Source organism: Somniosus microcephalus, chromosome 3, assembly GCF_052327205.1.
Source record: "Somniosus microcephalus isolate GS21.2 chromosome 3, FLI_Smic_1.0, whole genome shotgun sequence".
Lineage (NCBI taxonomy): Eukaryota > Metazoa > Chordata > Chondrichthyes > Squaliformes > Somniosidae > Somniosus > Somniosus microcephalus.
In genome coordinates, this window is record NC_140989.1 from 40594817 (window position 1) to 40609867 (window position 15051).

The 15051-nt window shown below is 43.9% G+C and overlaps 1 protein-coding gene across 4 annotated transcripts in view; it reads right to left on the reverse strand.

The window, feature by feature from the left end:
- The window catches only part of LOC147120998 (alpha-actinin-2-like), a 143645-nt gene that overhangs the window by 77986 nt on the left and 50608 nt on the right, over positions 1-15051 (reverse strand). For all 4 annotated transcript variants that reach the window (XM_085980212.1, XM_085980211.1, XM_085980208.1 and 1 more), the window contains one exon: positions 186-300. In XM_085980212.1, the coding sequence (XP_085836338.1) occupies positions 186-300 (115 nt within the window). The remainder of the gene's footprint in view (positions 1-185; positions 301-15051) is intronic.

Consider the following 15051-nt stretch of genomic DNA (forward strand, 5'->3'; position numbering starts at 1 on the left):
CTGCTGCCCACTTGGCTGAGATCAATGAGCTCATTAGAAACAAAGGATAAAACCTTCAAGCTCCCTGGTCTATATCATACAGTGCCACACCAGGTAGCGAGAGCTCACTTTCAAATCGAGCCACATCAACAAGGCTAACTGATCCTTTGGCCCTTTTGAAAAAAAAAGAGCTTAACTCAACTTACCTGAAATAACTTCCAAAAGAAGCATAAGTTTAAGGCCATTTCTGAAGTCATCTTCAATATTTTCAATTTGAGTACCAGCTTTCCTCAAATGCGAATTGCACCAAGCAGTAAAAGTCTGAAACACAAAAATATTCGTTACACTATGACTGGCCTTTTTTTTAAAAAAGCAATGGAGCAACTTGTTTCCAAGTTAGAAATTCTGGAAGCAAATTTCAGGCATTGTGGGGGGATCATTTTCACTTTTGTCAATAGTGTAAAACAGGTACAGAAAATAATCAAAAAGGCTAATGGAATGCTGGACTTTATATCGGGAGGACTAGAATACAAGGGGGTAGAAGTTATGATGCAGCTGTACAAAACCCTGTTAGACCACACCTGGAGTACTGTGAGCAGTTCTGGGCACCACACCTTAGGAAGGATATATTGGCCTTGGAGGACATGCAGTGTAGGTTTACCAGAATGATACCCGGACTTCAAGGGTTAAGTTAGGAAGAGAGATTACACAAATTAGGGTTGTATTCCCTAGAATTTACAAGGTTAAAGGGTGATCTGATCGAAGTTTTCAGGATATTAAGGGGAACAGATAGGGTAGAGAGAGAGAAACTATTTCCACTGGTTGGGGATTCTAGGACTAGGGGGCAGAGTCTAAAATTAGAGCCAGACCTTTCAGGAGTGAAATTAGGAAACACTTCTACACACAAAGGGTGGTAGAAGTTTGGAACTCTCTTCTGCAAACGGCAATTGATGCAAATCAATTGTTAATTTTAAATCGGAGATTGATAGCTTTCTGTTAACCAAAGGTATTAAGGGATATGGGCCAAAGGCAGGTATATAGAGTTAGGTCACAGATCAGCCATGATCTCATTGAATGGCGGAGCAGGCTCGAGGGGCTGAGTGGCCTCCTCCCGTTCCTATCTTCCTAAAACACTATTAATGGTTCAATGAAAGGAAAACTGGGTGAAGTCAGCAAACGTGAGGTGATGCATTTTCGTAAAAATAGAACAGTAATTATACTGAATGGATATAGGCTTGGTGATGTGGAAGAGCAGGAGGAATTTCAAGTACAGGTTCAAGGACAATAAAGGCAGATACTCAGGTGATAAGGCTGTTAAGAAAGCTAATGGAATTCTAGATTTTATCACAGGTATAGAATATAAAAGCCAAGAGGTAATGATAAGCCTATAGAAGACCTTAATAAAACCTTAGAGTACTGTGTGGAGTATTGGGCTCACATTATAGGCAGGATATTAAGGCTTTAGAGAGAGTACAATGCAGATTCACCTGGATGCTGCCAGGTAGGAGGAGATTCAAATACCAAGGAAGACTTGAAAAATTGGGGCTTTTACAGGGCGATATAATATAGAGGTGTTTAATAGATTGAAAGGATGTGACAGGGTAGATAGAAGCTGTTTCCAGCAGTTGAGGGGTCTAGAATGAAGGGCTGTAGATAAAAGATTAATGTAAGTGATCTAGGGCAGGAGAGACTTCTTCACAGAGAATTCCAGGACCGTCAACATTCGAGATTAGATTGAATAGGTGGATGAAGGAAAAGGGGTTGAAGGAATATGGGAACAAGATGGGTAAATATGATTAGAATTATTTGCTGGATTGGTTGGGCCAAATGGCCAATTTTCTTGTTGTAATTTCAATACATTCCCCCCCCCCCCCGCCTGCTAAAATAGTTGTCATTTATGCTCTGTGAGGTACACAAACAGATCGGGTGCAGGTCTATTTTCAGGTCTCCTGAGTTTTCAAATGGCTCATTTGAGACACCTTTTATCCATTAATTTCTCCCTCCTCTATTAAAGGCTCTCACTCTAGCTGGGATATGTTTCTATGGGTACTGGGCACTCTCCAGTACATCACCCAAGTAATGCTGTCGCCAGCTTAATTTCACTCTGTTTATTTACATGTTACTGCACACAGCCTCAAGCACTATAAAATAATTGCTTAGTTACTGATTATTGTATTGTGTTCTATTGGCTCAGATATTGCCAAAACAAGGTTAGAACATAGAACAGCTGTGGACTGTAGCTACTTACCTTAACCTAGAGGATCCTCAAAATGTGACGATGAAAAAATGGGACAAAGTAGATAGAAGCATATGGTTTCCAGCATAGACACATAGAAGATAGGAGCAGGAGTAGGCCATTCGGCCCCTTGAGCCTGCTCCGCCATTTAATGAGATCATGGCTGATCATCCAAACTCAGTACCCTGTCCCTGCCTTCTCCCCATAATCTGCCTTCCTGCTTTTGCCACCAAAGTGGATAACCTCACATTTATCCACATTATACTGCATCTGCCATGCATCTGCCCAATCACCCAACCTGTCCAAATCGTACTGGAGTTTCTCGGCATCCTCCTCACAGCACACACGCCCACCCAGCTTTGTGTCGTCTGCAAACTTGGAGATATTACATCTAGTTCCCTCGTCTAGATCATTAATATATATTGTGAATAGCTGGGGTCCTAGCACCGATCCCTGCGGTACCCCACTAGTCACTGCCTGCCACTCGGAAAAAGAGCCATTTATTCCAACTCTTTGCTTCCTGTCTGCCAACCAGTTTTCTATCCAAGTTGAGGGGTCAAGAATGAAGGACAATGTTCTAAATTTCTTGCATTTAATCTTGTACAGAGGGCAGGAGAAACTTCTTCCCAGAGTATTGAGAGGCTGTGGAATTCACTTTCAGGGTTAGTGGATAAGGCAGCAACTATGTCAACATTCAAAATTAGATTGGATAGGTGAATGAAGGGAAAGCAGTTGTAAGGGAACAGGGTAGGTAAATGTAAGGGCTGTGCCAGTAATTCCAGGCATTTCTCTTGCCAAATGATATGGAGGCAGGATTTGATAGCATTCACAGCAGCAGGTAAATCTTGTACAGCAGATTTCCACTACCACCATGAAAACCGCAATAGTGCTGCAAGAGGCATATTCCACGGCTAACTGGGCTGGGAAAATAAAAGAGGAAACCAGTCAGAGAAAGAAAGTGAAAAAAGGAACTGGGAAAGAATGAAAAAGGCAGAAAGATTGAGAGAAAAGGGGAAAAAGGGAGTATACAAGAGAGAAGGGGACAGGAATGCTGTCCCCTTCAGCTCATACGATGGATGCAGCTTGCCGCTTTTAATCAGGTGCGTGTTTTTGGCCACGGCAATATTTCAGGTGTGCTGAAAATCTCACACCTAGGATTTGTCCAGTGATGACAGCTCTCAGTTTAATTGGTGGTTCAAATCAAAGAAATTGTTTGAGTAACTGACATGAGGGACAGTATTTGGAAGCTTTGAGCTGGACTCTTCTACCTGGTATGCTTTTGGTTGCACACAATGACAATGATGGAAGAAAGCAGTGAAGGGATGATAGATAGAATCTACCTTGTGTAACAAGCTGAAGCAGGCCCAGGACCCAGTGGTAAATGAGACATGCAGACTAGAGCTTAAAACAAGCGAGGTTAATTCACCCACAGCAGTTGTGTCTTTAAGTACGGCGATGAACAAGACAGTGACGGGGATTACATTCCAGCCTACACATTCTCACTCTCAGCTCCTTCCTCTCCAAACTCCTCTTCCCAATTGAACTACTTCCTTGCCTTTTATCCTTACAGGCCGGGAGATGTTTCTGATTAAAGGCAATTAAGGTCAATAATTTCTTAAAGCCTCGGTCATTCTGACATTTTATATAACTTCTTAATGCCCCTATTGCGGATACAGAGCTCTCAAAGGCCTACGGCTCACATATCGTCCCTTTCTCATTCTATTACACTTGAAATGAATGAAATGAAGGGTGGTTTCCCACCTCTCCAGCCACGCACATCAACACCTTTCCACATTCTGTTTTTACACAACTTTTAGGATCTATCTTAGTAACAACGGTCTTTAATGTTTGAGCTACTATTGTATAAAGGATGTTTAGGCTGCCGCAGCAGCAGCAAGAGTGGTACTTAGAAAGTAACATTTTTGTCTAGGATTATTGGAGCACCGTCATAGAATACAGAAATGGTTGGACATCGCTTTGACCCTGTGTGCCTGAAGTTCAGAGATGGGGCTACCACACTGCCGTGTCCCAGCACAGGCCCCATTGCCAGCTTTTGGTTTTTTAGGGCAGTAATCCATTTGGACGCCTCACTTGATGCACTCAAGAGTCACATAAGGCAGGACTGCCAGGAACACCCCGTCCCACCTCATCATCAGCATCCCAACACTGGACCCATGGCCACTGCAGGAGCAGATCCAGTGACATCCCTTGGCGGAGCCCCCCCAGAAGATTCACAGGCAACATATTGGAGGCCGAGACCTGACATGAGGTGACCTGACTCTGTGCCGAGAACGGAGGCGTTCACCAGGTGCAAACAAACAGGAAAGTATCTCCTCGTACCCATCAGGCCGGTAGCTTTCAGTACTAATCCAAATATTAGTCATGTTAAATATTGCTTCAATAAATTTAGAGTTTTATAGCAATGGATGAACTGCTGTCATGTTTCAGTTGTCACAGGGCCACAGTAAATATGAGCAAATAAGCATTAAAAAAAAAAGCGAGTTCATATTCTTTTCTTAATCCTTTTTAACTTATAAGCGTCTCCTAAACTTACATCATTGCTTCTTGAGGTTATCTGCTAAAATATACAAAGTATATCTAAATATTAAAATATGGTCACACCGAAAATCATTTATCAGTGGATTGCATGAACATTTCTGGTGATATTTGTCACAATTAGTCAGACTTCAGTTTACCAATGCACCAAGCAGGTAGGTCTTGTTTGCCAAATGGGAAGACTTTTTCCCCCAACTCCTTTATGGAAAGGAGGAAACAGCACAAGAGAGAGAGAGAGCAGCAGCTTTTATCCCTAATATGCAGGGTCTCATTGATGATACACTGGTTGTCAGAAAAGGTCCCGAATAATAACTCCACGGCATATGGGGATTGGAAAGTCCATCAATGTGCCAGTGATATCGGACCACAACAGAATACTGCAGCTGAATGGGCAACACCCTGCCAGCAGCCTCGATGCCATTACTTTGTGTCAGCCCACCGTACCAGCACTATTTCAAGGATCCCTCAGTTTAAAGACCATTGCGGAATCACCAAATTAAACATTCGTTTACATTGAATTACATAGAATTTACAGCATGGAAACCGGCCATTCGGCCCAACTTCTCTATGCCGGTGCTTTTATGTTCCACACGAGCCTCCTTCCACCCTACTTCATCTAACTCGATCAGCATAACCTTCTATTATAATGATCACAAATTTGAAGAGGAGGAAGAGACAAATTCTGCTGGTGACCAGCAGTGACGAATAACCTACAGAGTGCACCAGCACCAGAGAGAGAGAGAGAAGGAAGTTGCTGAGGAGAGGGAACGAGAACCACAGCCCTATGAAGGCATCTGGAATTGAGGAGGTGAAACCCAAGGTTGAGATGCAGGAGGCTGGGTCCTGGAACAGAGGTAGGCAAATACCGAATTTTATTTCTGCTAAGCAAATGCTTGGCAACAACCAAATCGGGAAAAGAAAGAGTATTTGAGACCAATCGATGCTATTTAGCTGTCACAGGGATCTCATGGTTTAGACAGTTCTCTGAAAAGGGGGTGGTGGGGGGGCTGGACAGCTGGCTGACACCAAAAAATATGTAGACAGAATGCAGTAACAACAGCCACACTCTTCAGTCATCAGGGGTGATCAGAGGTCAGCAGCTAGTTTAATTGAGAATCTAATGAAATTCATCATTAGCTAACACAAACGTGACAATCAAATAGGGGATACATCAACTTTTCAGGAGTTGTTCAGTATGCACTAATTTATTTAGTTTGGTTATTTTTGAATAAGCGAAGCATGATGATTGTTTTTCCAGTAGAGAGAGACTCTGTTTAAAGTGCATCTGGTATTTTGAAACTGACAGCATTGTAATTTCTGATGAAAGTTAATGATGAATGTTGGGCATCTACCACCTGCTAGCAATTCATTTCAGAAGTGATTAGCATAACAACTCCATGAATTACAATGTAAAATATTTCCAAAATGAATGCTATTGTCTGGGGGGTGGGGGGGGGGATATATACATACTGTACAATATATAATATGGTTGATTTTCCTTGGCATTGCGCAAGGATAAAGGTTAAGCAAATGCCTCTCTCTCTTCCCATAACTTTGTCCCTACTTACCTCCCACTCTATAATGCTTTCTTTGTGCCTCATGTTGGCTCCTGGCGCATGGGTTTTGCACAGCCAGCTGCAAACTAAAGGTAAACTGGGCAGAATTTGCCGTGAAGACCCATTTTCACAGGAGCTGGCAACACTGGTGCAAGTCTCGTGCATTATAAAAGTAGCTTACATCCCCCAGAATGAGAAAGACGGGAAGATTTCTTCTGATCTCTCACTTGATGCTTGCTACTTTTATATTTCAGTTTTCTAGTTCTAGTAATGACATTCCAAGTTTAATAGCCTGCTCATGTCTACATTATCCATGCTTCTCAGCATTTTAAAAGACCTGATTCTCAGATAAAACAAACAAGTACACAATCGAATGCACTGATAACATCAACATCTAACCTTAATGGAGAAAATTGTGATGGCCCCGAAATTCCACGGGGGTTCCACCAGTCTCCTGCGGTAACTTCGATGGGAGTCCAGTGAACCCCCCGCCAACAAGAAAACGGGAGAGACTTGGTGACATCGGATCTCTGCTACAGTGGGATTTGAACTCTCAACATCTGGGTTGCTAGTCCAACAGCATGACCACTGCAATAGCGTATCCTGGCCACCGTACACCATACTCTGCATCTAAAGAAGTGCTGCCCCTAACACAGGAGCATTCGAAGCAGATACGGTGTAATAAAAGTGGACGTTGCCATTGATATGCCTCACCTTTGATGACAAAATAAAACTGAAAGGAAAACTCAGATTCTCTTTCAGCCTGTGCACAAACCATCTGAATTGTGCCTCAAATCAAAATAGCAATGATGATCTGAAGTGCCCTGTGTAATAGGATATAATTTTAAGCCAAGATCAATATAAAAGCAGCTCTGGGACAATTAGGAATCGTGGAATTCCCCAATTCAAGTGCGAATCAATCAACAGGTAATCTGCTTTAAAGCCAAAATTAATTTAACAGGATTAAAGCCCTGCACCATTACATCAAAATCAGACATCCTTGACAAATCTACAAACATTGTGTAGTCAAGTGATTGCAATGCACTGTAACCAAAACAGCACTGGCTGTTTAATGAACTTTGTGTAAAAGTTAACATTTTAGAGGTATTAAAAAACCCACTTGTTTCCAAGACCTGAAACAATGAAAAAAAAAAGGATAGCGAGAGAGAGAGGCAGGAGGGAAAGAGAGAATAAAAGAAGCAAATGTGGAAGAGAGATAGGAAAGTCCCATTGCAGATGTGAAGACATCGGTGAAAATGATACCAGTAAAACTGGTACAAGAAATCCTGGGGGAGGGAGACAGAAGTAGAGAATAGAAACATACATCACAAAAAGAAAAGCCCCAGCAGTATCCCAAGCGTTTTATTTTTTCCTGAGAAGGAGCCAGAAATGACTTGGCTGCTGAATCAGTTTCTAAAAAGTCTTACAGACCAATGTTTCATAGATAAACCCTAATTTATCAAGCTAATAGTGATTTAACAACATAAATCATTTAGCAGCTAAAGTCATTTAACAGCAAAGTCATTTTAACTGGAATGGAACTGGAGTGGCCAGAATGAGGATAATGGCAAATCTTCAATGTTTCCCTGCATCGCCGTCTAAGCAGTGAGGCTTGTGATCCCCTCTTTGCAGCAGTATTTAGCTCTTGTATTTTAAACAGTAAAATGCAAAACTGCGAGTGACCAAAAGCAGGCAGAAATGAGCGTTTATGCTTTGTTACTCGTACAGAGATATTCTGCGTTTGTTCTCTTCCCAGATTAAAAGCAAGTGACAAGGTGGAGAAAAATTAGGCAAGTGAGGAAAGGAAAATCACAAAAGGGAAATATTAAGGGGAACAATTTTAATCGTACCTGCCCGGCAGAAACTGAATGAGTGGGCAGTTAAAAATTGCCCAGGTTACTTACATGTCCTGCAGCAGCTGGGACTCCACCCACCGTTTCAGATTTTAACTTGCTCTACTGAGCAGGCGGCAAGGACACCTGCGCAAAGCCGGCAGGGTCCTTCTTCACATGTGCATATCGAGTCCGACCAGGCAGCAATTTTAAGTGAATGGCCTGAGCGCAAAGCCACTGTGGCGAAGATAGCGGGAAGAGGACCCAGAGCCAGAAGAGGCCTAAATAGGTAAGTATTATTTTAACTTTCCTTGTGGGGCCAGGAGGAGCAGGAGTGCGTCTCTGGGCCCAACAAGGAAAGCTTAGGCCTAAATCTGCCGCGGACTTTCCCCTCCCTCCCCTCCCATCTCCCCGTTTCCCAAAAGCGAGACCCCCCGCAAGGTGGCCCTAGAAGCTGACACGTCACCTACCTGGTGTCAGCAGGTTGCCTCCAGGATTCTCTACCGCTTCCCGCCAGAAATGGGTGGGAATTCGGCCGGCTGGATTTAAATGAGGCCCGGGAGTTAAAGATAGCCTGGTCCTCATTTCTGGAGCAATGGGTGAGTTTCCAGCTCGTCTCGATACACACCCGCCCAAAACCCTGGTAACAACTTTGCAATAAAAATGGAATTTGACTTATTCAGTCGCCATATACCATTGACAGGGGACATCAGCCCCTCTGTATATTATAGAACAACTAGTTTTCCATTTTCTTGGAAAACGGATGGAATCAAAGAATGTGGACCACGAAACCATGGGATCCCTTGCAATAAAAATGTATTCAGAAGCTTTGATGGAATGTAAAATTAAAAAAAATTAAAACCAAAAGTGCAAAAAATGACAAAAAAGCTGTCAAAAAAAACCAAAATCACAAGATGTATTTTTGAAAGTCAGAAGAGAAGGAACACACAAAAAACTTTAAAGACTTACCAGTTACCATAAAATTGCAAGTTTATTTGTGAAAGTTAAATTATTTCTCTTAAATCTTCAACTATTCAAACCAAAACCTTGTTGTTTGATATTGGTACAGAGTAAATATTTTTACAGCAATGCATTCATTAGAGATCACTGGCTATAGACACTGTATACACAATATGTAAATACATACGTTTACCGCTCTATATGACCAGTTGCTGTTATCGAACCTCATGGGGATGTAAAGCAGATCAATTCAATCAGTACAGGTTCTATATACAGTGCAGACACGAAGGTAAAGCCACTGCGTCCACATATATACAGCGACTGCCATTTGGTCATGGAAAATTTAACATAGCCAGAAGCATATTGCTGTTTTTGAAGACACCAAACCTTATCAGAAATTTGCATATGTACACTGTTTCTGTATTCTCTGACCCACTTACAAATTATTTTTTACTCCTGTCCTTATAATAGGTCCTGCAGGGAGCCCTGACCTCCACCTGCCAAGAGGTGAAACCTCCTCCTATGCACCTAATGATGTTCCTTCTTGACTAGTGGCGATGAGGTGACTCACTATACAAATTTCCTTCCATGGATGGAGGTGCATGGACAATGTCTTATTTGACACAGACAAACACTGTATTAATCCATTGTGGGTTTAAAAAAAAACTCATTTGTATTAATGTTGGGTCCATTTTTCCACTGGCATTTTAGAATTCTGACCAGGAAATGGGGCAAAAATGGCCCTACCTAGAACAAAATGCTGAAACCATTTCTTCTCCATGATAAAAAAGAGAGAACCAGGGAAATAGACTGGGACCCAGATACAATGGGTCCTGGCCTTCAATTGTAGTTTCCAGGAGGCCTGGTCTGGGGCAGAACCTCCGGTCACACCAGACATGGTCTCCCGCACCATAGGGGGCAAGACCAGGAGCAGGCACTCCTTCTGCTGGGTGTTCCCATTGGTCTGACCTCAGTGTGACCCGGTGTAAATATCGAGGCCAGTATGCCCAGTGAGATGCGGTGTGCCAGCTTTCTGAAGGGTGCAAGTGGGCCTCGTTACTGGGGCAGCAAAACGGCCTAGATCCCCAAAGTAGCAGCAGGTCAGAGCCACACCAGAAGCACTTTGCACCCACTTGTTGGTTCCCTCGCACCCACACCTACAGACACATATTTCACTTTGTCAGAGAATTAGTGCATGGAGAGGTTTCAATTTCCATGGAACAAATTCCCATGACCTCATGGCACAAATGTGGTATGTGAAAGACTATTCTATGGAAGCATATATGATTCAGTATTTCATGCTTCACGTGGTACTGGATGAAAGAAGGCATGCCAAGTTGATCAGCTCACATAGTCTGATAGGTCATGACATCACCAACCACATCTGAAAGCCCAAGCACACCTAACTGGCAGCAATCATGGGGAACTGGTTTTGCAGGCGCTGGGTCAGCAGAACAGATGTGGAGCTGTCCCATCTGTTCCAAACATATCTGCAGTTGGCAAGCAACAAGGCTCTAAATCGCCCATCACCTCTTTCCAGTCATGCTGCAGTGTTGACCAATGGGAATGGTGCCCTTGAATGGCAAACAGCCCCCTCCCTCTCGCAACCACATCATGGAGCACCACCTCTACATCACCAGCCATCAAACAAAGGGTTGAGTGCCCGGCTGCTTATCACTTGCTTGCAGACTCTGTTTCATACCGCCACATGAATTTTCATTTCACCTCATTTTCTTTTCATGTTGTTTCATTCCCCTCTTTTTCCTTTAACCATGCCAAAGGCTTCCAACAGGTTGAAATATCTTTTGAGCCTTTCCAAAAGCTAAGGATGTATGCACCTCTATGGTGCCACTTATCTTTAAACATCTGCATTACTTTAAATTTCACATGAAGCACAATTTTGAGGCCCCCACCATATTAGGCTACTTCTTCACAAAAGGAGCCATGAATAATTATGTTAATAAACTGACCATAGACAACTGTGTACAATCAGCAACTTCTGGACAGCTTTGCACTGGTTTCTAGCTATCCTGGTCTGGATTTCACTGGGATTGGAAAATCTAGGTTAATGCTTTAAAAAGGCTAGTAAATGTGCTGAACATACCTAATGATGACTAATGGTCATCTGCTAAAGCTATTGGTATCTGTGGTGGTATGTTTGTTCCACATTTAATCATCCAATTCTGTACATACTTGGAAAAGCCACTGCATTCCAATACAGTAAGTACCAGCTCACGTGATACCAAGGTCTAACGGTATTGCATTTGGCAAGTGGTGTTCTTAGCACTATTCTGGACTATATTTATTTCAGATCCAAGGTCAAAACTTTTGTCATAGTTCTAAGACGAGTACCCCAGGATATTAAACGAAGTTACAAAAATAAATAATTTGCAGAGCAGATTTTCACTTATTGAGTGCAATGAATGTGCAGATAAACACGCAATATTGGTTATACTGAGGCCTAAATAATAAAGATGGGATCTGTTGGATTGAGAATGTCCTTGTGCTATAGTGGGTTTCATTCAGTATTGGAAAAGTTTATTATTCGGAGTCATTACTGTTGTGAAGGCAAGAGACTCACAGGGGGCAACTGAAAAGTAAATCCCAAACAGGATATTGACAAAAAAATTACACATACCCAATTTATAAAAGCAATAATGGGGCCCAAAGGCATGTTTCATTTCAGCAGGCTTAAGTTTAAGCTGACGGCATCCAGCTTTACTTCTCTGCCGCCACCCTCAACTTCACAACTACTCTGTGCCCTCAGACTGCTCGCCTGACACCAGGAACTTTCTCCTACTTAATATCAGCAAGACCAAATTCATCCTGTTCAGCTTCTGCCGAGATTTCCCTCCGCGATTCCGTTTCCCGTGCCTGCTGCCCGCACATACTGAACCCAATGGTGCGCAATCTCAGTGTCCTGCTCGTCCCTCAACTGAGCTGCAAATCCCATATCCTTTTTGTTATCATGGTACATTTCTACCCTCGTCATCCCTGCCTTTGTTACCTCCAAATGTGACTCCTCTAAAGCTCTCCTCAGCGACCACTCAGCTTCCACAGATCAGCCATGATCTAACTGAATGTCGGAACAGGCTCAAGGGGCTGAATGGCCCACTCCTGTTCCACTCTACACAAACAGCAATTCGTCCAAACATCCCCAGCCTTTGATCCTGTCCCACATCAAGTCCCAACACCTTATTACCCCTTTCTCACCAACCTCCACTGGCTCGCCAACACAAAAGTGCCAATTATAATCATGTCTGGTGGAAACAAGGTGGGCGGACAGTTAAAAATCGCCCGTGAGACCGTATCTGCACCGGTCCTGCTGGCATCCCACGGGTTCTGATTTTAACATGCTCGTGAGCATGCGAGCGGGACACCCGTTGGAAGTTGCGAGGTCCTTCTTTAAATATGCAGATCAGGCTTGGATTACATCATCAGGGCCCGATTACGATGTTAAGGCACATGGGATTGGGGGCAAGGTACTGACTTGGATAGAGAACTGGTTGGCAGACAGGAAGCAAAGAGTTGGAATAAACGGGTCTTTTTCCGAGTGGCAGGCGGTGACTAGTGGGGTACCGCAGGGATCGGTCCTAGGACCCCAGCTATTCACAATATATATAAATGATCTAGACGAGGGAACTAGATGTAATATCTCCAAGTTTGCAGACGACACAAAGCTGGGTGGGCGTGTGTGCTGTGAGGAGGATGCAGAGAAACTCCAGTATGATTTGGACAGGTTGGGTGATTGGGCAGAAGTATGGCAGATGCAGTATAATGTGGATAAATGCGAGGTTATCCACTTTGGTGGCAAAAACAGGAAGGCAGATTATTATCTGAACGGCAATAGATTGGGAGAAGGGGAAGTGCAACGAGACCTGGGTGTCCTTGTGCACCAGTCGTTGAAGGTAAGCATGCAGGTGCAGCAGGCGGTTAAGAAGGCAAGTGGTATGTTGGCCTTCATAGCGAGAGGGTTCGAGTACAGGAACAAGGATGTCTTGCTGCAGTTGTACAGGGCCTTGGTGAGACCACACCTTGTGTATTGTGTGCAGTTTTGGTCACCTTATCTGAGGAAGGATGTTCTTGCCATGGTGGGAGTGCAGCGAAGATTCACCAGACTGATACCTGGGATGGCAGGAATGACGCATGAGGAGAGATTGGGTCGATTGGGCTTATACTCGCTGGAGTTTAGAAGAATGAGAGGGGATCTCATTGAAACTTATAGGGCTGGATTTTCATTCAGCAGTTGGGAAGGAGGCGGGACTACAACTTTCGGGTTTTAGTCCCGCCTCCATCGACGTCCAGCCAATCCACGCGAGCTTCCCTTGATTGACCTTGTTGAGCCCACCCAGCGGGCTCAGCAGGCCAGTTAAGGACCACCCGGCAATAGGTGACGTCACAGACTGAAATTTCATCTGTCAAGACGTCTTGACAGATGAAATATCAGTGTTTCACAGCTGTTTGAAGCTGTCAAACACTGACAGTCTGACTTCTAACCTGAGTCCTTCTACGCAGACTCAGTTAGAACTCACACCGGCACTGAAAGCTGAAGGCTGTCACTTTTGACAGCTCGCGGCCATTCTGCTTTCAGTGCCGGCTGAGTGATGGACTCCCGACGCCTAGAGGAAGAAAGGCTGTTAAGGTAAGTATAGGTAATTTAAACTTCTTTACACACTTTAGACACACCAAACACACTTACCTCTGCACTCATGCACCCATCACTCACCTGAACACCGACATCGCGACCCCTCCAAGTCCTTCAACCCGACGGCCCGCCTGCTCTAACCTGGCGTGGTTTGGAGCCATCGGGAATCCCACACGACACCCCTCAAAATAGGGATTAGGCTAAAAACTGCCTGTTAATTACCTGTTAACGGGCAGTTAATTGGCACTAATCCCTTCCCGCCTCGGGTCGGCGAATCCCAGTGCGGGGCGGGTACCCGCCTCCTTTGAAACTTATGTGGAGGCGGGTTTTGGGCGTGATGGTGTCGGGACCCCCGAATTCGGGATTTTAGCCGCCCGCACGCCTAAAAGCCCGCCTCACGGCACACTGAAAATCTAGGCCATAAAATTCTAACAGGACTAGACAGATTAGATGCAGGAAGGATGTTCCTGATGGCTGGGGAGTCCAGAACCAGGGGTCACAGTCTAAGGATAAGGGGTAAGCCATTTAGGACAGAGATGAGGAGGAATTTCTTCACCCAGAGAGTGGTGAACCTGTGGAATTCTCTACCACAGAAGGCAGTAGAGGCCAATTCATTAAATATATTCAAGAAGGAGTTAGATATATTTCTTAAGGCTAAAGGGATCAAGGGATATGGGGAGAAGGCAGGGACAGGGTACTGAATTTGGATAATTAGCCATGATCTCATTGAATGGCAGAGCAGGCTCGAGGGGCCGAATGGCCTACTCCTGCTCCTATCTTCTATGTTTCTATGTTAAGCAGAGGCCTGCTCAGGGAAGCCATTGTGGCCAGGTTAATCTAGCAGGAAGAGGAGCCTTGTGGGCCAGCAGGAGCAGGAGTGCTAGGACATGTTAAATGCAAGTTGCTGCTGCATGTATCTTCTATGGGGAAATGCATGATCAACTCATAGCTTTGAATAAGTTGTACTTTTCTTTTGTACTTTCTCCCTTCCTCTCTTTATAGTTCCAAACTGTGGCCAAGAAAATGGACAGGCACCATGTTCCCAACTTCTGCCAATGCTATTCTGTAGCTGGCCACCGGCAAAAAGAATTTAAAAAACTCGCAGTTTTATAGCGCCTTTCACGTCTTCAGGACATCCCAAAGCGCTTTACAGCCAATGAAGTACTTTTGCAGTGCATTCACTGCTATAATGTTGGGAAACGCAGCAGCCGATTTGTGCACAGTAAGGTCCCACAAACAATAATACCCAGATTATCTGTTTTTAGGTGTTGGTTCAGGAATAAATCG